The sequence below is a fragment of the Gambusia affinis genome, linkage group LG01, assembly GCF_019740435.1.
Source record: "Gambusia affinis linkage group LG01, SWU_Gaff_1.0, whole genome shotgun sequence".
Lineage (NCBI taxonomy): Eukaryota > Metazoa > Chordata > Actinopteri > Cyprinodontiformes > Poeciliidae > Gambusia > Gambusia affinis.
The window spans coordinates 26,995,857-27,021,003 of NC_057868.1; the positions used below are offsets into that span (position 1 = coordinate 26,995,857).

Below are 25,147 nucleotides of genomic sequence, written 5' to 3' on the forward strand. Positions count from 1 at the left end.
TCTTGCGGTCGGCCAGACGTTTGTTTCGTGCGGCTGTGTGGTTGAGTGCGGTTACAGTTTCCTTCCAGATCTTATGGCAACGGCGGATATGATGCTGAACTGAGGTGACAGAAATCGCGCCCTCGTCAACGGATAATAAAGGTGGTTGATACCCCAGGGAGACCTCGAACGGAGACAACCCAGTAGCAGAAGAGATGTTGCTATTGTGGGCGTACTCGACCCAAGGGAGATGCTGAGCCCAGTCTTCGGGGTTGGAGGAGGAGATGCAGCGTAGGGTAGCCTCCATCTCCTGGTTCATTCTCTCGGTTTGCCCGTTGGTCTGGGGATGATAACCGGAAGAGAGAGCTGTCTTGGCACCTAATGCAGAACAGAACTGTTTCCAAACCTGTGATGTGAACTGGGGGCCCCGATCTGACAGGATCTCCTGAGGCATGCCATGCAGCTTGAAGACATGCTTAATCAATAACTGGGCGGTCTGAGCAGAGGTGGGAAGCTTGCGGAGAGGAATGAGATGGCAGGATTTCGAAAAACGGTCAATGACAGTAAAAATAGTGGTCATACCTTTAGACGGGGGTAGTCCAGTAACGAAGTCTATGGCGATGTGTGACCAGGGTCTTTTGGGAATAGGAAGGGGCTGTAACAAACCTGTGGGAGGCTGGTGGGATGACTTATTTCTCGAGCAGACGGGGCAGGCGAGAACAAACTCCTTAGCATCCTTGTGAACAGAGTCCCACCAAAACCTTCGATTAATTAGACCGATAGTGCGACTTATACCTGGGTGCCCGGAGAATTTGGATGAGTGTATCCACTTTAGGAAGCGGGATCGGACGGAGGTGGGAACATAGATCCTCCCTTGGGGACAGGACTCGGGTGGAGGCTCCAGGCGTTGAGCCTCACGGATTATATCCTCTACTTCCCATGTCACGACCCCTACAGTGCAACTAGGGGGTAACAATGGTGCTGGGCCCTCGTCTGAGTCATCAGGCGTGTAGAGTCTGGAAAGGGCATCCGGCTTGACGTTCTTGGATCCTGGGCGGTAGGAAATAGACAGATTAAACCGGGAGAAGAATACTGACCAGCGGGACTGTCGGGGGTTGTTCTGTTTGGCGGATTGCAAGTATGAAAGGTTTTTATGATCAGTCCAGACAACTACAGGATGTTCAGCTCCCTCCAGCCAGTGACGCCACTCTTCCAAGGCGAGCTTTATCGCCAACAACTCCCGATCTCCCACATCATAATTACGTTCGGCTGGGGAAAGTCTGCGGGAGAAAAAGGCACAAGGGTGAGTTTTATGATCTTGCGAAGAAACTTGGGACAGGACGGCCCCTACTCCAGAGTCTGATGCGTCGACCTCCAGAATAAACTGCTTGGTTGGGTCTGGCTGGATGAGGATGGGTGCATTAGCAAACAATGATTTTAACCGTGCAAAAGCATCCTCTGCTTCGGGTGTAAAGGTAAACGTTGTCTTGGAGGATGTAAGAGCCGTCAATGGAGAAGCCGTCTGGCTGTAATTACGTATAAAACGGCGGTAGAAATTGGCGAACCCCAGAAACCTTTGCAGTTGCTTCCGGGTTTCAGGTTTGGGCCACTCCAACACTGCTTTTATTTTATCCTCCGATGGTCTTACCTGTCCACCCTCAAGCACATAGCCGAGGAAGGTGACCGAGGGTTGATGAAACTCACACTTTTCGGCTTTGACATAAAGCCGGTTCTCAAGGAGGCGCTGGAGAACTTGTCGGACATGCCGTTTGTGTTCCTTCAGGGAGCTGGAATAAATCAGAATATCATCCAGATAGACAAATACAAAATCATTTATGAAGTCTCTTAATACGTCATTCACTAATGCTTGGAAGAAGGCGGGGGCGTTTGACAGGCCGAAGGGCATGACTAAATACTCATAGTGACCCATAGGTGTTTTGAAAGCAGTCTTCCATTCATCCCCTTCTCGGATTCGAAGGAGGTGGTAGGCATTTCTCAGATCCAGTTTGGTGAAAATAGTTGCTCCCTGAACGGGTTCGAAGGCGGAAGAGAGGAGTGGTAGTGGGTACTTGTTCTTAATGGTTATTTGATTCAGTCCTCTGTAGTCAATACACGGTCGTAGTGAGCCATCTTTCTTCCCAACAAAAAAAAATCCTGCCCCTAGGGGTGAGGTGGATGTTCGGATGATACCTGCTGCTAGGGAGTCATTGATGTATTTCTCCAGGGTTTGGCGTTCAGGGCGGGAGATATTATACAAGCGACTGTTGGGTAATGGGGCGCCAGGCAGAAGGTCGATGGCACAGTCATAGGGACGATGAGGTGGAAGTGACAGGGCTTTATCTTTATTAAATACGAGCGCCAGATCATGGTACTCAACGGGTACAGAGGAAAGGTCGGGGGATTCACTCTCAGAAGGATTCTTAGTCGGGGAGCTCGAGGGAATAGCTGAACGGAGGCAGGTGGCATGACAGTTAGATGACCAGGATTCTATGTGAGCTTTAACCCAGTTAATGTGAGGGTTATGGGCTAATAACCAGTTAAATCCTAGTACAATGGGAGAACTGGCAGCACGGAACACAAAAAAGGATATCGATTCAGAATGATTACCTGAAACAACGAGACAGACTGGCTTGGTTTTGTGTGTGATGTGAGGTAATGCTTTACCGTTAAGGGCAGCAACTCGGAGGGGAACCGGTAGTGGTTCTACCTCGATGGACATCTGTTTGGCTAGAGTTGAATCAATTAGATTCTGTTCGCAGCCAGAGTCGATAAGTACTGACAGGGGAAGAGACAAGTGATTATTTATGAGAGTTGCCGGAAGAAGGAGACGAGATTGGGTTGTGGGTGTTGGCTCCAACAGTCTCCCCGTCGTTACTGTCGGGCCTGGGGGTTTAAACGAACTTGACAGTTGGTAATGAAGTGGCCGGACTCACCGCAATACAGACAAAGACGTGACTGTAACCTCCTACGTCTCTCCTCCGGGGTTAAGCGAGTTCGCCCCAGCTGCATGGGTTCTGGCTCAGGAAGAGGTGTCGATGCTGGAGATTCCGGAGAAGTAGCAGGAAGGTTCTGAAACTGAGATCTAAAAGGAGCGTTACTACGGTTTCGTTCTCTGGCGCGTGATCTGATGCGGTTATCTATTTTTATGGTGAGACTAATGAAATCTTCTAAAGTCTCTGGTTCGTCTAGCGTGGCTAGTTCATCTTTTACCTGCTCGTTCAGAGCGTGGAAATAAGCACTCTTTAGTGCAGCTGCGTCCCAACCAGATGCTGCAGCTTTAATTCTAAAGTCAATGGCGAACTCAGAAACTGTTCTCTGACCCTGCTTGAGAGTCCACAGCTCTCGGGAAACTGCAGTCTTGTCGGTGTCACGACAAAAAACCTGCTTAAGTTCCTTTAAAAACTCTGAAAATGTGCAACCAAAATTGGTGGGGGAAGGAAACTTAGCCTCAGCCCACTCCAGAGCACGTCCAGTTAGCAGGGATAACATATAAGCTATTTTGGCATCATCATGGCGAAAACTCTGAGGTGAGTGGTTGAAAATGATTCCACATTGCAAAATGAAGCCTTTACACTTTCTGACGTCACCACAGAATTTCTCGGGCGCTGGCGGTCGTACCTCCGAAAACGTGGCGTGGCTAGAAGGATCCGGAACTTGAGCTGCCGCTGACGGTGCGTTCTGGTCCGGTTGGGCAGATCCCAGGAGGAAATGAGATATTTCGGCTAGCCGGCGGTTAGTTTCAGCTTGCCGGTTACCAAGCTCTCGCAGGGCTGCATCATGAGACTGAATGAGAGATTGTTGTTCCGCCAAGGCTCTCCTAATTGCGTCTGCAGGGGTAGACTGTTGGCCTGAGTGTTCTGTCATGTTTGGTTCCAGTTTACGAACCCACATGCACGAACACAATCAGGAGACGCGTATGCAAACAAATAAAAGGTTTATTGAACAGAGGGGACAGGGTTGGGAGAAAAACACGGAGCAGGAGTCAGGAAGGGATAACCAGTTCAGCCTTAGGAGCAGATAGATGTTCGCTTGGAAGCAGCGACAGATCCAGAGCGGCGTGGGGTGGTAGTGAACCGTTGGAGGGCGGACAGGTAAGACAAACTGAGTGGGGAGCGAGCTGGCGGCTGATCGTGGTCCGGAACGAACGATCCTCAAAACCTCTCTCGAGAAAAACTCAGGAGGAATCCAGGTAGACCTGACAAGAAGGAACAAACACAGGAGGCGATTATATCGGGAAGATGCGCAGAGGGCCTTACTCTGGAACGATTTGTTACCAAGGTAAACAAACACTCAGGCAAGGAAGTGTCAGCTCGCCGCTTCTTAAATATCCCCAGCCTCAGTCAGCAAATGCGCCACAGGTGTGTCTCCGGGTTCGACCACACGCTACTCCAGGGGCTCTGCTCCTAGGCGGCATCTGGTGGAGGAAGTGGGAAGCGGCAGGCTTCCAAAACAACAAAAAGAAAAACAAAACAAAACACCGATCCTGACAGACTCACATGGACACCAGACCCAAAGAAATATTTAACAAACTTAACACTGCAGAAGTAGAAAATAACCTAAATACCATTGTGGTGGAAGTATCATGACAAGGCATGTAAAAGCAGATACTGATTTTTGCCATTTAGATTTGTGTTGGGGAAATCAAACATGGGTTAATCGTGGTTAATACTGATATCATATTACTCATAAATAATAGCAAAATTAAGTTTTACGAAGATATTTAATTCTCACAACAAAAAAAGCCTACAAATGTTTTTACTCCTTCAATGTCAAATAGTTATTATTGAGGAATAATAATCTAACAACCTCACCAATAATATGTTTCTCAGGTTGTTTGCAAAGAGAGAAAATGTCATTTCCTATTTGGGTAAAAACACAAATTAGCAATAACATCTCTAACTGTTTTGACAAGGCATTTTTCACTGAGGGCACTGACTGATGCACCAGGCTGTTTCTATCTCTTAACAGCCTACAGAATATGTCTATATATCCACCCAACCACAGGCCAGCCATTATAAAACCATTCCTCCAGCTACAACTCCGTGTCTATGACAGACAAGACACTATAAAGACAAGACAGACAAGAGTACTAAAGAGCGCTTTAGTACTCTCAGAATTAAATGTTTCTTATTCTCTTATTTAATGCAAAAAAAACCTCAAAATAAGCATGTTGATATTATTCACACACACATTTGTGACCCTCTATGATCTTTTATGCTTTTTGTATAATCTCAAACATTGTTTTTTTTTTCCCCCTCGTAAAATGTATTTACCATTATACCCTTGAATTTGCTGTGATCTAACAATGCTCATTTACTCCTATTTGTCGATAAGCACAACCACAGGATTACACAGCAGCATTTAACGTTACTTAAAAGCAATGAAGTGTATGCTCTCATCTGTTCTATCATGCACCCAGGTCACCCACCCTCACCCTCTGGCATCAGTCTGGCACAGATGGGATTAAGGGTCTCTCATTTCCACAAATATTAAATTATTTTTCAGAAGCCTTTTTAGTGCCAGAACCAGACGGGGAAAATATGGACATCTGGTCTGACTCTATGACATATCACTAATCTCAGGTGGTGCACAAGCTAGCAACAGGCATGCTCACATATATGCACATAAACTGATGCACATGCACACAGGGTGAAGCCACATCTGCTTCTAAAATTACCACATGGCACATACTGTACTACTTTATTTGAGCCCTAAAGATTTAAATGCATGGAAACACGGTCTGTGCAAGATCTTTAATAAGTATGTAGTTAATTAGGCAACAGCTGGATATATCTTTTAGCAGGTGGTCATCACAAGGTCACAGGTTCATTTGTTTACTGTAGGTCTTTTTAAAATTTTGCTTGTTTCCGTAATAACCACTTGTCAACAATAGGATTACTCGCAGTGTAATCCGAAATGCGGGAGGTGCCACATTTTTTTAAGAAAACGTTTTATTTTTGTTTGTTTTTTCACACATTCAAATACAACCAAGAGATGTTGAACTGATCTGGGGAAATACTCTCTTGTAAATCTACACAGGGAACAAATGCCAGTTTCCAGAAAATGGCCTGTTGGGAGTATGTAACAGGGTAAAACGTCCAGTATCTGGCCGGGGATTAAAACAAGGAAAGACTAAATACACTCGTCCATCTTTTCGAAAAATGTTTGTAACTTGGAAAACGAGGTTGATTATTTAACATTTCAATTGCACATGCAGCAAGAGGCAGTTTGTTTATGTTTTGTCTGAAACTTGGCCAATATCCCTGACTTAATAATCCAGCTGGATGTGCAAACAGACAGCAATTAGACAGCTCCATTACATAACCTGAGCGTCCTGGTCTGGAAACTCCTCTCCGAGCACAATAACAAAATGGTGAAAGTAGTGGTGAGGATATACTGAAAACTCAGCTCCTGGAACATACATAATAACCATAGAGACAGTGGAGCAGACATGTTCACAAGTTTGCTCCCCCCCTCAACCCCCCAAGTCAAATCTAAAGTCTCAAATGACAGAAATAAACATTTTCTCATCAAATGGATGCCATCAACAATGCATTACAGTAGGCTGTGAATTCAGTTTCAACCTTAAATTTCATCCTTAGATATCATTTGAAACAGAAACATCTTAAAGTTCAAGAGTGAGCATGAGGATCATGGCCTTAACTCAACTCCTTTAGCCCCAGACATGTTAATCAGGTGAACGACGCAAATTTTAATCCACAATCTTAAAGCATCCTGTGTAGGCACACATGGACTGTGATCTTGATAGAGCGACTTCTATGACATGCAAGGACAAAATCATCCATGATGGGGGTTAATTGAAAATCTATGTTCTGAAAAGGGTTCAAGAGGGAATGTCAAATTCTTTATTTTTTTTAAAGAAATACAGCGTCCTTCTAGTTTGAAAACCTTGAAGTTGATTATTCTTAAATAGAATGATAACCTAAAAGTGAGAAATGAAATATGACTGGTAAATCAAGCTGCTTATTAAGGGTCAAACCAAAGTCCTTTATTACACAGTCAAGTTTGAAATGCATCTGTGAGGTCATAATGAAGATAAAGCTAACTTGAGCAGATTATGAGCAAAAATGGCTGATCCTCTGAAAGTCCCTGGCTAGTAAAGCAACATTACCTCATCCTTTCACAGAAAAATATGCATCTTAGAACCCTGGTATGTTACGAGACTATAGCCAAAGTCAAGTCCTGAGTGTTCTAAGATGCACTTAAGCATTAATCCTATTTCACATATTACACAAAACAATGAACACAAATTAAGTCTTTAGCAGAGGAAACAAGTAGGACAACCTCCCCAAAATGTCTAGTGTTATCTAGTGAAATATTTGTTAAAGCCATCTAGCATTCTCAGAAAAAAAGTCTGAGGAAAGGTTCTCTCAGCCTTCATTTCATTATCAAATATTACTATGCAACATCACAAATGGTAAAGTTCTGGGATTTCATGTTACAGGCCTCAATTCAACTTCAGATTTGTTTATCAGAGATTGATTAATGCCATAGTGTTTTAGAATAGCTACCCTCTGTTGGTGCATTTTATAATGTTGAGTTAGTCAGGTACTGCTGTAGCAAAGCCTTCCCAAACCACACTTCCTACTTTATGCTTTATATGTACACTGTAACAAATTGCTGTATAAAAACGGCCAAAACTGAACAGTATCATACTGTTTCTATTGAAAACGGTACTGCACCGTGAAAAACAATGCATTCTGGGCAATTATTACTGTTTTTAATAAAATACTGTAATATACTGTGAGTAGCATTGCATTTTGGGAATGATGTTAGATTCAACGGCAAGGAGACTCTCTTTAAACAGAACGCTACTGTATTTCACAAGAAGACACGTTGTTGTGACATGTGGAAGCAACCTCTAGAATTTTCTTTACAAGGACTATCCATTTGAATCCTGCATTTTATGAGCCAATCCGGTAAGTTGGAGCATAATTTATTTGTTAGATGATGTTGTCATACAGTTGTCATTTTTAAGCAGACTGTACTGCTTAAAGTTACTAAGCTAACTTAGTTAACTTAGTAGCTAACTAAGTTAGCTTAGTTAATCTTTCATGCTGTAATAAGGAAGCTAGCATAACATTTTTTGATATATCTTGTAGATAAGAAGGTAATTAATTAAAGTAATCCGTTTTCATTGTTACTTAGTTATTTGCCTGTAGAAACGTCTTTTTTTTTTCTTTTTTTTTTTAAGATTTAGTTCATACTTTCTTAGGTTGTCAGTAGAAATGTTAAGAAAGATGACCTAACTGGAGAATGAATAAAGATGGCCATAACTTTGCAAAGAAAAACAAAACTCATTGTGGTTTAAGATTTTCACGACAATACAATAACATGCAGATGACACAAGGTTTTGATTTATTTGTATTGCATGAAACACAATATCTTTAAATGAATGTTGTTTTAGAAATAATGGTAAAGGTAATTTGTAGAAGTCACAATACTTGTTATAATTTTTTTATTTTATTTTTCAGGTGGAAAAGACCATGTGACTGCTGGGCACTGGATGATCAGTCTTGAGAGCCATATTGTATGTGAGGGCATTCAACCAACCTTTGTGACAGGGCTTGCTGCACTGTTTTCAATGTACTACACCTACAATATCAAGAAGAGGCTGCTTGTACACTTGAATTCATCCAGAGGTAAGGTTTGTGTCCGCCTGTCCGTCCCCCCCTTTTCCCACCTAACACACCTTAAACCCTAACTCCTTAAGCATCATATGCTAATCTGAAATTACTGCATTTTCAGGCGCTTTCTTGATATCAACCCTGAAAGAGGGACCAAGGCCAGCTGTGGCAAGATCGTCTCCAAGAGGACAGGAAATACTGTTCAAAAGAAGTTGGTCACTGTCAACCCCCGTGTTTCAACTCTGCTAAAAAACCTCATGGACTTCGAGTGGAATTTCTTATAGGTTAGTGAGAACTTTCTAACCAGGCTATAAATATGGTTGCCCCTCCGCGCAAAAACAAACAAACAAACAAAAACTATACAGGCATGAAGGCAACTTATCCCTGAACAGGAGTGTTCTTGAGAGATTTTTTTTGGTTTAAAGGTCAGCATAATCTTAGACATCTCTTTTAATTTATAGCATAAATTTTGTTAAGGGTCCCACTTTCTGTTCTTCAGATATAATTTGTAATTTTGACTGTACAGGCACAATGTTTAACTTATCTTGGCAGTGTGTTGTCAAATATTGTTTCATTGTTTTATCATTTGAAGTTGGAGCTCTGATTTTGCCCTAAAGGAAATTCAAGTCTAAATGTTTCATTTAAATTTTTATCAAACTAAAATTTGCAATTTTTTTCTATGCTTTAGATTGAAAGTTAAATGTTTCATTTGTTTTATGTTGCATCATATTGTTCCTCACTTCCACTAAAAGTAGTATTTTGTATTGAAAAAGTAGTGTGCTGAGTTGTACAATGCATTATTTCATAATTTCTTTCATACTTATTTTATTTCAGACTAATCAAAAGGCCACACTTCATGCTTTATTCAAAAACTCTTTAAATCAGTTAATAAGAAATTTATTTAACAAAATAGATGGGGATTTTCTTACTGTTTTTCCAGAATACGTCTTACTTTGGACAGTTTACCCTCAACATACTTGTAGAAAAGGTTTAGGTTTAAGGCACACATACGTTGTTGTTTCAAAACCTTCTTCTTTATTATGTGGCCCACTAAAGACTGTGTATGAGTCAATGTTTGAGTTGGTGCTTTTTTTCCTAAATAAATGTTGGTTGACATGATGGAACTTACATTTTCTAAGTGTTTTTTTTAATGTTTCTATTTTGTATTGAAAATTTACAGTAGTAAGCTGTATGTGAATTCAACAGTATGATACCATAGAAAAACTGTAATATACTGGCAACACAGCTGCCAGTAATCTACTGTAAATCTGATAAAAACAGTAATGTGCTGTAATCAAAAGATTTCTTTTGTGACAGTAATATACTGTAAAGTTGATTACAGTAAGGGTACTGTATTTTTACAGTATAATGCTGGCAACCCTGCTGCCAGCATTATACTGTAAAAATACAGGGCAATTTGTTACAGTGTAGGTGCTGCTTTTTCTTTAAGCCTAGAATTGCTTTATGCCAAATAGACACATTTTATTTGAATTCAAAGATCCTTAACCCACAAGTCTTGGTTGTTGTCTATGTTGTATCAGGCAAACTTCAGCCTGGCCTTTTTTGTTTTTCCAACAAAACCAAAATTTTGCCATTTACATTTCCCATTAAAGTTGTGCAGTCTCTTTATGATTGTACAGTCATGCACTTTCAAATCAACAGCAGTAAGAACTTGATGTCTCAAGGTTTTGGAGACTTCTTTATCATCTTTTATCATTTTGATCTGAGGGTTTGATCCTCAGGACCAGAAATAAGGAAGACTCTAAACATTAGCTTCTCTGATAGTGTTGAGATGGTTTCCACTGTGAATATGCATCAATATTGAAGTATATTTGGTCTTTGGGTGATTAATACATGTATTCTTAGAGGGTATCTCCAGAATGTGTGTATTTTGGCTATTTGTGGGTAGTTGTTGTTCTTAAACCCAGTGAGTGCCAGGGATTCACTGTACTGTAATTAAAACACTTAGGATATTAAGTTAATCAAATAATCTCCCACCCAAAAAAATAACAGCAATGAAAAATAACATTTCTTTTAATTTCACCCTAAGTGTGTCAAAAGAAAAACTCACAAACTCATGAAAAATATAATTGAGACAGGCCTAGAACTCAGAAGAGCTTGACACTTTCCATTCCAGACCTTTAGAACCAAGTCAAAATATACAGATTTTACTAGAGACAGCTAAATGCTCTCTTTGTAGATTAAGGGATTAAGCAGCATTTCTCTTATTGAGTAAATCAGCACATGTCAAGTAATCTAATCCTTGCAGTTTCCAGTCAGGGATTTTACTTGAAAACGGTCATGTGACAATTTAAATTAATAACACATGTGTACATTAAATGCAGTCCAGTCTGTAGCATGAAAGTAATTTTATATTTCTTGAAATCTAAAGATGGCACTATTTATAGTTTTTGATGTCAATTTATATTTCTTACAACAGCAATATAATGTTACTATCTGGCAATCAAACTTAGAAATCACTGTTAGATGGAGAAGACAGAAGTTATTTTTAGACAGTATCTTTTTCCTTTTCATTTTTTAATTTCATTGTACACTAATATTAGTAAGGATAACCTCAGTTACAATCTTTCAAGACTGACCAGGAAGGATTAGCAACAACAACACATGCAGAAAAATTCATTTTATTTTGCTATGACTGCATAAGACTATCTTAAGAGCCTTCTCGACAAACAAATCTCCAAATGAAAAAGCTTGATTTCATCTAGGAAGCTCTAGTAGTTAAGTACTTCCTCAACAAAGCACTCTATTTTCAGAAAATAAATTTCTTGTGATTCCTAGAGATTCAAATAGAGATTGAGGTCTTCTATTATTTTTGAAAGCCAAATACTCACTCCTAAGCAATTTTATTATGCTCCACTGGTTGTCAATACAAATACAAATCAGTCAATTAGATGGTAGCAACTCAATCCGTCTATGCATCTAGATATGGTGCACTGCAAACCAAGCATCAGAATGGGTCAGAGTTGTTAGTAACAGAGCTTTTTCAGAACTGCAGATGTACTGCTGAGCTCACGCAAAACCATCAACAAACTTGGGCTACGCATTTATTGAATATTGTGATGTGGATTTAATGATGTGAGGAACTTTTCTTGGTCATCTTTAATCTCGCTAATAATAGCTGGGTATAATTTCAATAAATGGGAAATTGCTTGGATTTTGACACAGCCTTTCACAAATGTGATTGCTGTATGAATGTGTGCACATTCACATATGTGAACTCACCCATACACTGACGTGGTGATCATAGGCAAGTTGGGCTAAAGTGTCTCTACCCTGGGCGCCGTTGATATGTAGCTGAAGGAAGCTAGAATCAAATCCAGAAATTACAGAATGCAAAACAACTACTCTGTCCATTTCTGGACAGCTCAAATTGTGTAATTGGTTTGGTGAACTCTCATCACAGACTCTCATCAGCGATGTGCAGCTGAAAAATCTACTGCAACCATGTGATGCTATCACGTCAATATAGATCAAAATCTCTGAGGAATGTTGATGACAACTTGTTAAAATTCACAAGCTGCAAGAATTGAGGAAGCTGAATCGAGGACCTAAAGCTGTACTTAAAGGGCTACTTCATATTGTAGCTGTTGAGTGTACAGTATATAAACATCTGAACTGGTCTCTATAAAATTTTGAGCAATATATCACCATTCTCTATCAACTGCTGTCATTTCTAGATATCACAAATAACTTTAGATTTAAAGTGTTTCTACATATACAGCTTCTATATAAGTTGTAAAGCTAATCAACAGTCTTTAAAACAATCACTAAATAAAAAAGGATGCAAATGCAAAGGCACGTGCACTAGCAAACGACACTCCCTGCTAACAAAAACGTGGGCAAGCGTAAGTGATATCTGTTCTCTGGTTCTGATTGGATGGTTTTTTTGTGTGTTTTTGTTTGTTTGTTTACTTGTTTATTTTTGCATATCGAAACTAATATTTCCAATATAACAAACCTGTAGAACATAGTTGGCACATAAAAATAAACATAACTGCCTACCTTTAATAGAGAGGTGGTCCTGTGAACTTCAGGTGTCTTTAGGAAAGTTTGCCCGAAGGCATTGTTAGTCTATGCGCACCGGATCGCCAGACCAAAAGGCGCTTCCAGCCCTCCCCGCTACGACAGCTTGAGCTGGCGGGGTCACCGGCCAATCACTCACTGGGAGCAGATGTGAGTGATATAACCACGTCATAATTACCCGGTGTTTAATTTGGCCAATTCTCTTACTTTGTAAAGTCCTTGTTTTCATTCGTCCACCAAATAAGGCTGTGCGGTTTTCATCAGGGAGAGAGCGCGAGACAGAGAGAGCGAGCCAGAGGGAGAGAGAGAAGGAGAGAGAGAGTTGTGTCTGAACATCTGTCAGTCTGCTCACAACACCACACTTGAACGGTTCAATATGGATTCGTTTTCTGCAATCTTTTGAAGACTATTGTATTTGATTTGAAGAATGCACGTATGTACCTTGGATAGTTTCTTAAATAACAGTCCGTCGCGCAGCCCCCCAACTCTTTATCGACTTAATAGTTATCTGAAATTTCTAAGCTCTATGAAATTCAACGTACTTAGAAAGCTATAGATTAATCCGAAAATTTCCAAAGAGAGTGAAACTATAATTCATTATATTTGTCTGTTAAACAGCTGACCATCAGACCATACGGTTCCTGCATTGTGAGTTTGCTTTCATGTAGCAGCACCAGAAGAGGGCACCCGTGTAGCCATGTGTTCATGTAGGCTACATTTAAAACAATGCAAACTTTTCTGTTCGTTTTAGTATGCCTGACTGTTCCACCAGCACATATCAAATTCTGCTCTGCTGGTCTTTAAAAAATAAATAAATAAATAAATAAAAATAAAGATGGTTAAAAAGAAGCTATTAATTACAGAACTAATCAACTGTAATGAATTAGCCATTAAACACCTTTCATTTTACATCTATTACAGAAATTGGCCTTTGGACCTGCAAGGGTCCACAAGAAAAGCAACTGTTGATATAGCTGACAGGGTAGTCAGACAGGGAATACTAAAAATTAAAAGTAAGAATAGGTTTCCATCTACAGGCAGATAGTGACACTGCTGTTTGTCACACTAGCAAAACTTCAAGCTTTTTTAGACCCTTTAATGTACCACATAATGTATTCATTTTAGCTAACAGATATATTAATGGAAAAAAAAAACAGCAGTATCCTGATTTTGAAGACACTCCCATGTAAGGCCAAGAATCCCTGATGTTCAAATTTGGATTGGGAGATTTTACTCAGGCCTAGATAATATCATGGGGACAAAATGCATTTTACCCTTGTGATTTTTTCAATATGTTTCATAACTTAAATGAGGAAAACTGCTTTTATTTTTATTTTTTTCTGATTGTACAGAAACCTTAGCTCATCTTTATTTGCTTTTCACTATTACAAATACTTAATTCTAATGCACACTTCACATGTAAATCTATTTGTAAGATAATACTAATACTTAACATTCACATCTCAAAGAAGAGGTATTTCCCACAAATAGCCCCACAGTACAGATTTCATCCAGATATTGTTGAGGGCATCTTTTTTTTTCTTTCCTGGAAGCTCTGGTTACATATCCCAGCAGGTCTTCTTTTCTTCTCCCACTCATTTTATCCCACTGATATTTCTGTCTTGAGAGCTGTTCTACTGTAACACACTGTTATTTCCATATTTTCTTAACTGAGTGACACACTTAGAACAAGGTAAGGCGACAGTAAGGAGAAGAGATAGAAAAAGGAAGGTTTTGTTTTTTTCATAGGTTTTCTTACGTTTTTTTCTCAGCCACAATAGCGCATGGGTTATATAATTTGCAATAAAATAAAGCATATGAGACAAGAACATTCAAGCCTCTTCATTTTTAGTAAGTATTAGTTTAAAAAAAAACAAAAAAAAAACATGATAATAGCCAGTAAGTAATAATGTTTTCTAATCACTCAGTCACATCCCTCTAGATCCAAGAGTAATGCAATCTGAGACATTAAGAATAAAAATAAAAATTTGTAAGAACTTATTCGTGAACATTTTTCTGAGCGGACTGTGAGCCATCTTTCTTTTCATATTAACCTGGAAGTGAAACACACACCCAGATATCACATAATTCTAGCACTAAAGCAATTTTAAGCTTGTGAATCTAATGATCTAAAAACAGACAACATTAGAGAGAGAGGGAGAGAGAAACCAAAAACCAGAAGGGGGATTGTAGAGCATGGTTTTAGAGCTTATGAATTATTTATGTCAGTGGGATATTTTAAGGCCGTCACATTATGTCTGGGAGCGATGAGTTAGTGGGAAGTACAGAGAGAAGAAGATGAAGTGGATATCATAGCTTTTGTTTTTACTGTGGCTACTACGACTGTACTTTGCAAAGCCCTCAGTGACACGTACGCACTCACTAGCCCTTGATTCCTATGCCCTTATAAAAATTACGAAGGGCTTATAGAAGTGCTGCAAACGGGACATTTATTAACATATTTCTCCTGTGAATGGTACTTTTGCAGCATGGCATACAGTATGTACTCTGTAGTTTCTGTTAATAGATTCTGCACAAACGTATTTAATGATTTCATGTGCATACAAGTTAGTGTGGATTTTATTAAAGTACTTATAGCCACTTAATTGTAAATAAATAGGTGACTATAAAACACAAACGATTTGAATTGTCTGGCAAGTGGCAGAAATGAAGATGAATACATTTCAGCAAACTCCATAGCTGATTAATCTGTTGCTCAAATTTTTGCTTTTTGTCAAAACATTTGAACGTAACCAATAGAGGTGTGATCACTTTTATGTTTTCTACATGACAGAGTTGTTTTATTTTATTTTTTCAAGTTATTTGTAAAAAAAAAACAACCAGGAGGTTCCTGAGAAGTGACTGTCCTAAACAAGATATGTCTTTGTTTTATATTGGGAGTTTCTTTTTTTTTATTTATTTTTTAGCTTGAATCATGTTAATGTTTTCTCCAAGCCACTGTTTTATTTGGCTTGTATATACCGGTATGTGCTTTTGTTGCTGGCAAAACTAGTACATCAATGGAGAAAATACTTACAGAGGAAAAAAAATCTGTAATTTGGTAAATAAGCCAGGATAACCTTATTCTTTTAATGCTACTGAAATTAAAAAGGAATTTATTTATTCACATCTACAGTGGTAGATGCAAATCTTAGCAACATTATTATCATAGAGGTTCTTGCATCAAGTTCAGGAAGTGAATCTTCTGGAGCGTGCCATGATTGTTTAGGTCTGAGGGTATTTACATCCTCCTGAATGTATCTTTTCATTTCTCAAATTACACTGCTCGTGACTGTAGTCATTTTAACCTTGCTGTAACAAACTACTAACTCCTTTCGAGAAAAAAATACATCAAGACGAAGATTTTATGTCCTCCATTTACTCAGCAAATAACTGCAGTGATGAACAAAAAGGAAACATGCTTCAGTCGAAATAGGGGATTGATTAGAAATAAGAAAAATGTGTCATCTTATTCCAAGACAAACAGGAAGACAAATGTGAGCACCATAATGGAACAACATTCTCCCTCTGAGAATAATGTGGCATAGAGGAAAGTTCAGATTTACAGGCCATTAAATGTGTTATGCATAAGGTGGTAAATCAGTTCTCAATGTATTGGGGAAGTGCTGCCTGGCATTCATTTAGCTTATTGCATATGGGCTCAAATTGCATACAGACACAAGTGCACTTGTGCTGGTCAAGATGATTGAATGGAGGAAACTGGATAGGAAAATGTATTGGAAATAAATGGTTCAATATATCTTTATTACAAGCAATGGGCAATGTTATGCTCGGTTGACAGGGTGAAATCTATTTGATTTATTATTATCAAATAGCTAATATAAAAATTTTATAGGAATCACAAAAAAGAAAGGCCAACATAACACACAATGCAAAAACCCTCAAATGTTAGATATAGCTTGTATTTTGGTGAACAGATAACTGAATGAGACCCTTCTCAGGAAAAATAAATCTCACTATAACATTAACAAAACATGCTGCAGCATTGGATTGTTTGGAAAAAAGTGGCTTTAGTTGATGCCCTTAAACCCCTATTAAATATTGAATTACTATTTTTTATAACATATGTAAGAAATATTTTTTTTATGTACATAATCAGGATAATAAAGCAGTGGAAAATACCCATTAGTTATCATGAAAAATGCTAGACTGCCTTTCTCTGCTAACATACCGGAACCCAGTCAACTGAGACATCCAGAGGGAGTTCTGCACTCCACCTATAAGTCTGAGAGGAGAATCAGCTCAACCGCTGTGCATTACCTCAGTGCTTAGAGCTGCTGGAGCTAGAGGGTAATGAACAAGGGAGAAAAATCTGTTAGACATGAAGCACCGGAGAAACTCAAGTAAAAAAAACACAAAGGCAAGAGCAGATTAAGCAAAGATTAGGAGCCTCAAAAAAAGCTGATACGTTCCTGTTTATGTTTATGAACAGGAATGTCATATTAACTTTAATTAGCTTTCAAGGATGCTTTTGAACAATTACTCCAAAAGCATCAGTAAACAACAATAAACAACTTTAACAAATTATAAGATCAAGATGAACATTTTGGTGCCTAAGTTTGAACTTGTAGTGGATTTTCCTTTCAACCAGACCAAATCAAAGACTCAAATACATAAACACACCTTCAGCTGTTTATGGACATATGTCCCTTAGCAACTTGCTGGAAGACACATAACGATCTGATGGCTGACCCAATTGGGTCTTCAAACACATCAACAATCCCACATGCATATTAATATTAGTTTGGGAATAGATAAAGTGGGCTAATAAGCTTCTGGAATTAGCTTTAAAATCAATATGGGTGATTGATTGCAAGTCTCAAAACTACCTGAATGTCACATCGTGGTCAGCATAAAATTTCCATGTCTAGTGTGTCCTGTCTGTGCTAACTGTGGACCTTTGGAGAACACTTCATCACAGCCAAAAAAATAATATTTAATGCTCTACATTAAACATTTTTCTGAATTTCTAGTTTTACAAAATTAAGATTAGTTAGAAGTAAGCCCCTAAATATTCAGACCTGACTTGAATGTGCTAGAGAATATGTGGAGGTAACTAAAGATGTAGTGCTTATTATCAAATTAAAACAGAAGAAACATCCAAAACTCTGATCTGCAGCTATAAAAACAATTCTTATTGCCAAAAATATTTTTCAATTGATTAATAAGAAGCCTATAAACAATTTTCTGTAAGTGAAATGTAAATGACATTGGATTTTATTTTCCTCAAAAGTTATATTGGTTTTATACTAATTTATTACCTTTGAATAAAAAAAGAGAATAGAATAAGCACAAAAACAAAGCCAAGTAATTTAAGGAGTGCAGGTAAATGTGTGTGAAATATGAAATCTACAAGTTTATGATCAGTACAGAAATTTTCTAGTTAAAAATGTATCATTATTGGACTCATAAAAAGAAGCACAACAGTAACTTGTGTTTATATAGAAGTTTGTTTGTTTTTTTGTCTTTTTTTTTCTTTTACTGACATCATCATTTAGACCATTACATGTTCCAGTTTTACAATATTTCTTAAAATAATGACACTGGAAGATTTTCCTGACTTATGTCCATCAGAAGTCCATGTATACAGCATGGGTAACATTCCGGCACGTAATTCTTCTTTAGGCAACAACATACAGTTTGTTTCAATGGCTTTTCAACACAGTGGTGAAAGACAGCAGTTACACAGAAAATTGAGAAGAACCATAGGATTAGTTAGGCTTTATGAATGACACACAATTGGCTCAAGGTATAGAAGGTAGATAGATTAAGACACAAAGTATTTAAGCAAGGCCCGTGTGTGTATCTTCAACAAACCTCATTCACTGCATTTGATTTAATGACATTCAACAAAAAGCTATATATATATATATATATATATATATATATATATATATATATATATATATATATATATATATATATATATATATATATATGTATATATAGTGATTAGATTAGCAGCATATATCTCAGTTTTGGAGTCTATACATAGCAGTAGCTTAAAGCATTTTTAGACATAAGACATCATTTAAAGCATTAAAGCAGCTGGAAACTTTAGATAGATTAGCATGGCTACACAAGTGCAATCATCTGTAGGTTTTAGTCCTTGGTGGTCTTTAGGCTACACAAAGCCACATGTAGGTTTTCCATCCTCAGGCATGTCCATTAAAATCATTTTCCATAGGCAGTGTATGTACATATTAGTACACAAGCTATATGTTCAAATGGTCGGTTGTGGGTTTTTGTGTGTAAATATCCACCAGCTGGAGGCGTTTTCTGCAGTTCACATTCTGTTCTTTGACTCCTGTTGGATTCTCCAGGAGAACAATTTTGTCTCGGCAGTGTGTCACTTCAGTTGTGTGCTTGGTAACAAGAACTGAAAGAACAGGGCCCAAGGCTGAACTTAAAGTGGCATAGATGTTCAATAACAGAGTTTAGAGAAGCACAAACCACTGTAAAAAAAGAAAAAGAATAGAAACTTGGGTGTAGGCAGTGTTTATTTTACAACCTTTATCAGATGTACTGCATCCTAAGACATTTTTTCATGCTTCCTGCAATATAGGCCTTGGCAGACACTATAGCTTATCCCGTAAGCCAACACATCCTTTGTGAAGAACATCTCCTGTGTAACAGGGCATTCTGTCAGCGTCCCATATTAGATGTATACATATGTTATGTATGCAGCTGTCAACAGTACACAGGTACACATTAGAACACAATGACCGCCTCTGTCATTTGAGCTAGCATTAACAGGACTAGCTACAACATTGTCTCTAAAAGCTCAACACTCGGCTTGTGTGTGTGTAGAAGCTTTCCATTCCTCTAGTCTCTCCCGAGCACAAACATGCACAGATACGAATGTACGCCACACATCAAGCTTGATGGAACGATATGTCAGTGAGAGGAGCACTCAGACATTTCCTTGGAGCATTATAATACACTCAGCTGAGCAAAAACTCTAACTATGTATCTTGTTGCATCTACTGGGCTGGCAGCAGGTAGTAGCTGTTGTGCTTTTATTTGGACAGCATTTCAGTATTCAAGACACTGACTTGTTGGGCGAAAGAATGAGTAGCTTACGTCCAACTCTAGATTTCCAGGACTATAATCATACTTTCTCTATTTCCTGTCATAAATTATCTGTCGAGTCATAAGGACTCATAGACATACAGCACTCTCATATAATGGATTGTGACCCAAGTGAGTATTGGAATATAGTTAAGTCAGTTTAACACTTAAATGTTATTCATTCTACAGCATGCTACAACTTTAAAGGGCGAGTAGCTCTACAAAAGCAGAATAATACAAGTTAAGGAGGAACAGTAAATGGCAACCCTGCCTGTTCTACATTACTGCATTTATGCATAATAGATTGATACAACAGTTGAGCTAATAGGATGCTAAACAACTGAGATACATATAACAATCAGGCATAACATAGAGTGTTTGCTCTGTTTTGCTGTTGAAATATCTCTGACTTTTCCACCAGATCCCTAAAGGTGTGTTGTGTATCAGTAGTGTTAGCTGTATATCCTTCTAAGGTGCTTACACAAATGTATAGACCAGGGCGCTTTGATTCTTTCTGGTAAACTTTCACGCTGTACTTCTGAAAGGAGACCAGACCACAGGGATAACATCATGCAGCTACGTATTTAAGAAGGTGTTGCCAAAATGTTTGTTGAACAGGAAGGAAAAAAAAAAAAAAACCTCACTGACTGACAAGCACCAAAAATATAAATCCCTGCACCTTTTTCATAAGAGAACAAACAATGGAGCAACACAAAATTTATTCAGTCTGGGAGCAGATTTATTGCTTATGCATAAGAGGCAGGCCACACCGCACATCATACAGGACAGCAAGCTATCCACTATGTTCCTAATGTTCTTTCTTTAGTTTGCTGGATACTCTGTGTTTCCTACTATAAGCAAACTGCACAAGGATTCCCAGCATAATATTGAACGACCATCATATTAACTCCGCCGGCTTGCTAGTTCTCACAGTGAATCTTGATTCCACTTGTTTTCCATGTGAACAATGCACATGCACCAGTATTAACTTCTTCTTCAATTTGAGCTACAGTTGCTCATCTGTTGCATTAGGCCACACGGCACACTCATCGCTCAACGCCTGGATTAGTCAACCGTTGTCCCTTCCTTGAATCCTCATAGTTAGATACTAACAGTGTACTGGCATGCCCCTCAAAAGAAGCAGTTTTGAAGATGATCATGCAACACAAGTTATCTCTCCTCAAATTTGCTTCCAACCATGACAACCCATTTTCTTCTAACACATTATATTTGAGGGGAAAATGCACTCTTGCTACCTAGTATATCCTTCCAACAAACAAGAGACACAATAACAGAGTCCAGTGTTATCAACTTCTTCTGTCAGTGATTATGTTATGGGTAATAATTGCATGTTTTTTCAGCCTAAGATACAAGAGGGAACATGGCAGCCTGCATCTACAGTGCAGGAAAATAGGTGCCTTAATTTGATTTGTTCCAGAAGAACAAAGTTTACTAATTCAGATTTATTGATTGGCAGAAAATGACAGGGGGAAGTAGGCATGAAGAAGTAAAGCATTACATAAAGTCAATAAGTAAGTATTAATGTTTCTACTGCAGCTACAGTACCGCTTAATGTTGTCAGCAAGTTTCTACATAGATTTTAAAATGCTAACAATGATTTCATACCTGAATAACAGCCACAAAAAATATGTAACACTCCAGGTAAATGACAGACCTTATAACACTCAAAGTAACTTCAGTTGAGCTCCTTCTTTGGTTGAATGTGGTTCTAAAAACAATAGAGGATGATGCAGTATAAAGCATAAATAATCAAAAGCATACATAAGGTCGGTTTTCTGCAATATATATAGAATGCACCTAAAATCAGCTTCAAGATAAAGTACGTGACATATTAAAGTTTCTCTTTAATCTCTTCATAATATGGAATGATTTGAAGTCCACAACAGCAAAGATTTATGTTGGGCAGTGGTGTTAACATCTAACTTCACAGACAATTATAGGTTGTGGAATGTGGGGCATGTCCTAACACGGAGGTCACTTCAAGCACAGACATTTTACAGAGTTTCTTAGAGTCAAGCAGTGTGTACATCCAGGCATTTTGAGATTTTGTCAAATGAAAATACAGTGCATATTTTCAGACACTTCCCACTTAAATTCAGAGAGATTTGCTAAACAATTTACAGCACCTGTAGAGAAAGTTGTACAATATCTCTGCTGCCACTTTCAGTGATGATTTACAAAACTTGTAGGTTACTAGAACAGATATTGAGTTTTCATTTGCAACTTACCAATTCAAATTGTTGAAATTAAGATAAAAAAAATAAAACAAGAATAACTAAGTCCAATGGGTGTACATGATTGCAAAAAAGGTGTTAGGTTGTACCCCACGGTCCCTTACAGTGAAAGAGAAACAGGCACTGACTCTGAGCAATACAGTGAAAATATTCCCTATATCCTTGAGCTTTGAAAACATAAATGAGACATGTATTTAACACAATAAAAATATAATACAAAAATATCAAAAATATACAAAGTAAACATTCTCATCGTTCAGAGATAACATTTATTTTACTCTTCTAGTTGTCTGAACTGATTAGCCCAATAGTTTGGGTTATTAGTAGAGATAATTGACCTCTAGTTTATACTAAAAGAAACAGAGCAAAGGGATGAATGCTAAATGCAAATCTGCTTGTACTGAAACACCATTATGACTGTCTCAGACTCTCTGTTGCTCTGATGAGTATTCCCCCGACAGAATAGTGTGATTCTTTTTTTCTTTGAATCGGGACCTCTGCAGTTTGAGTAGCAGATTAAAGTTGGCCATGAATTCTCACACCAGACCTTTTGTCATTAGAAGCTTGGTTACAAATTCATAAAAAATGCTAACACTAAAATGATCTTGACTGTCCATTTTTGTCTGAAGCAGTTTACGTAATATAATACATACTACTGGTCCCTTTATGTTGCAATAATGAATTATTATTATTAATTAGGCTACTAGTTGGCTACTGGTGCAAGCAGGACAACCACTGTCACAAACTATTTCTACTGTATAAGACTAACTCCATGCAGACATGAAAATATCCTAAACAAGATGACTGGCAGTTCTGGAAAGTGCACTGTTTATTCTGAGTGACAGGAGAACTAGAGGTCTTCTCCATCTACCCTTTGTGTGAGTTCATCTTGCTCTCATCTTGTTCTGCTTTCTTATCCTTGGTACTATAATTTATGAGCAGAGGGAGACATCAATTCACCTTCCTGCAATACTAACAATGTTTGACCTTCCATTGCAAGTCACATTATACATCTGTACGCATTTTAGTGATATTTACGAAATTAGTATTGACCAGAGTGCAGTTTCCTGTTTTTTTGCCCTCTGGTCTGAAGTCCTCAGTATTGTGGTTAACAGGCTCCTGGATCTCAACATAGTCAGACTTACTGAGGGTGGATCCGCTCCCACTTCGACCACTCTTCTTCAGATCATCAGCAGAATTGCCTTTAGGCACACTTGGGATATTCAGATACTGCGCTTGTTCCTCACCCTCTGTCTCTCTGTGGTAGAAATAGTTAAAATTTGATACAATGACAGGCACGGGCAAGGCAATAGTCAGCACACCAGCAATTGCACAGAGAGAGCCCACAATTTTTCCTCCAATAGTGGTCGGTACCATGTCTCCATAGCCTACAGTGGTCATGGAAACCACTGCCCACCAAAATGCTTCAGGGATGCTGCTAAACTGTGAATGTGGCTCGTCTGCTTCTGCAAAGTAGACAGCGCTAGAGAAGAGAATTACACCAATAAACAGAAAAAAGATTAGGAGGCCCAGCTCACGCATACTGGCCTTCAGTGTCTGTCCTAAGATCTGGAGACCCTTAGAGTGACGTGAGAGCTTGAAGATGCGAAACACCCTTACTAGACGGATGACACGGAGTATGGCCAAGGACATGGCCTGCTGGCCAGCCTGGCTATCCTCTGGCCTTTCCGCAAGTTCTGTGCCCAGGGTGATGAAGTATGGAATAATTGCCACAATATCTATAATGTTCATAATGTTACCAAAAAATCCAGCTTTGCTTGGACAGGCAAAAAATCGAACGAGAAACTCAAAAGAAAACCAGATGATGCAGAGGGTCTCCACAATGAAGAAAGGATCTGTAAAATATTTTGAGGGGTCATACGTAGAGGTGGAGTTGGACATGGAATGCAGTGGGTAATTGTACATCTCCTCATCTTCATTTCGGAAAAGTGGCAGTGTTTCCAGGCAGAAGCTTACAATCGATATAAGAATCACCATGACGGAAATGATGGCAATGATTCGAGCTGGACCCGAGCTCTCTGGATATTCAAACAGAAGCCACACTTGTCTCTGAAACTCATTTTCTGGCAGTGGCCTCTCCTCTTCCTTTATAAAACCTTCATCTTCTCTGAAAATTTCCATAGCCTCCTCACCCAACTCATAAAATCGGATTTCCTCAGAAAATATGTCTAGAGTCACATTGACAGGCCGGCGGAGCCTCCCACCAGATTGGTAGTAATACAGGATAGCATCAAAACTCGGCCGATTCCGGTCAAAGAAGTACTCATTCCGGAGGGGATCAAAATATCTCATCCTTTTCTTGGGATCACCCAGCAGTGTATCTGGAAACTGAGATAGGGTCTTCAGCTGAGTCTCGAAGCGCAAGCCTGAAATGTTGATGACAACTCTCTCGCAACACTCATGGTCTGGCTCTGGGTCATACTGGTCATGAGGCTGACCTGAATGCGTTGCTGCTTCATCTGTAGGGTCGCTGGTGGCAACCGTCATGGTGGAGGAAGATGGGGCCTGCAGCTTTCAGGCAGGATGGGGCCACAGTGGGCTGGATGTGAAAGTTCTTTGCACCTGTGGGCTCGGGCACAGGCACCTCTGCCTGCAAAAAAAAGCTAAAAGGACAGAAAGAAGAGCAAGGCTGCAATATTAATGTAACCACTTGTTGTTCAACACTGTATTTACTATTAAGTGAAACAAATACTAACATTCAAACTGAATTTATTTTTTTGATTCTAAATCACTACAAAGACAAACTACCTTCAACTGTGCTGTATAGATTTCTACAAAAGGAGTAGATACTGCCAAGCAGAGCAGAATTAGTGACTGGAATGGAACAACAGGAGTCTCCTTGACTCTACTGAGTTTAAATATTACGTTAGGAGTTCTCTCTCACATAAGCACCCTGCAGAATCAATATTCTCACCATAATGCTGTATCCAATTTTACAGGGTGAAATTACAACAAGAAGATCTGATTAAAAGTTGAGTGCTTCTCACATTCTCAAAGGTGAATGATCATATTATATATGTGACTGGCATTTTTCTAAAAAAAATAAAGGAATTTAAGTGTCTATTGCTTTATATTTCAACTACATTTGGGAGGTAGTTCACATTATTT

At 38.8% G+C, this 25,147-nt stretch overlaps 1 protein-coding gene across 1 annotated transcript; it reads right to left on the bottom strand.

The window, feature by feature from the left end:
- Window positions 1-18,657: 18,657 nt before the first annotated feature.
- Window positions 18,658-24,625, bottom strand: LOC122832070 (potassium voltage-gated channel subfamily A member 2-like). The gene has a single exon (XM_044118441.1). The coding sequence runs from the start codon at window positions 24,524-24,526 to the stop codon at window positions 23,024-23,026; it is 1,503 nt and encodes a 500-aa protein (XP_043974376.1). The 5' UTR covers window positions 24,527-24,625; the 3' UTR covers window positions 18,658-23,023.
- Between the last annotated feature and the right edge of the window lie 522 nt (window positions 24,626-25,147).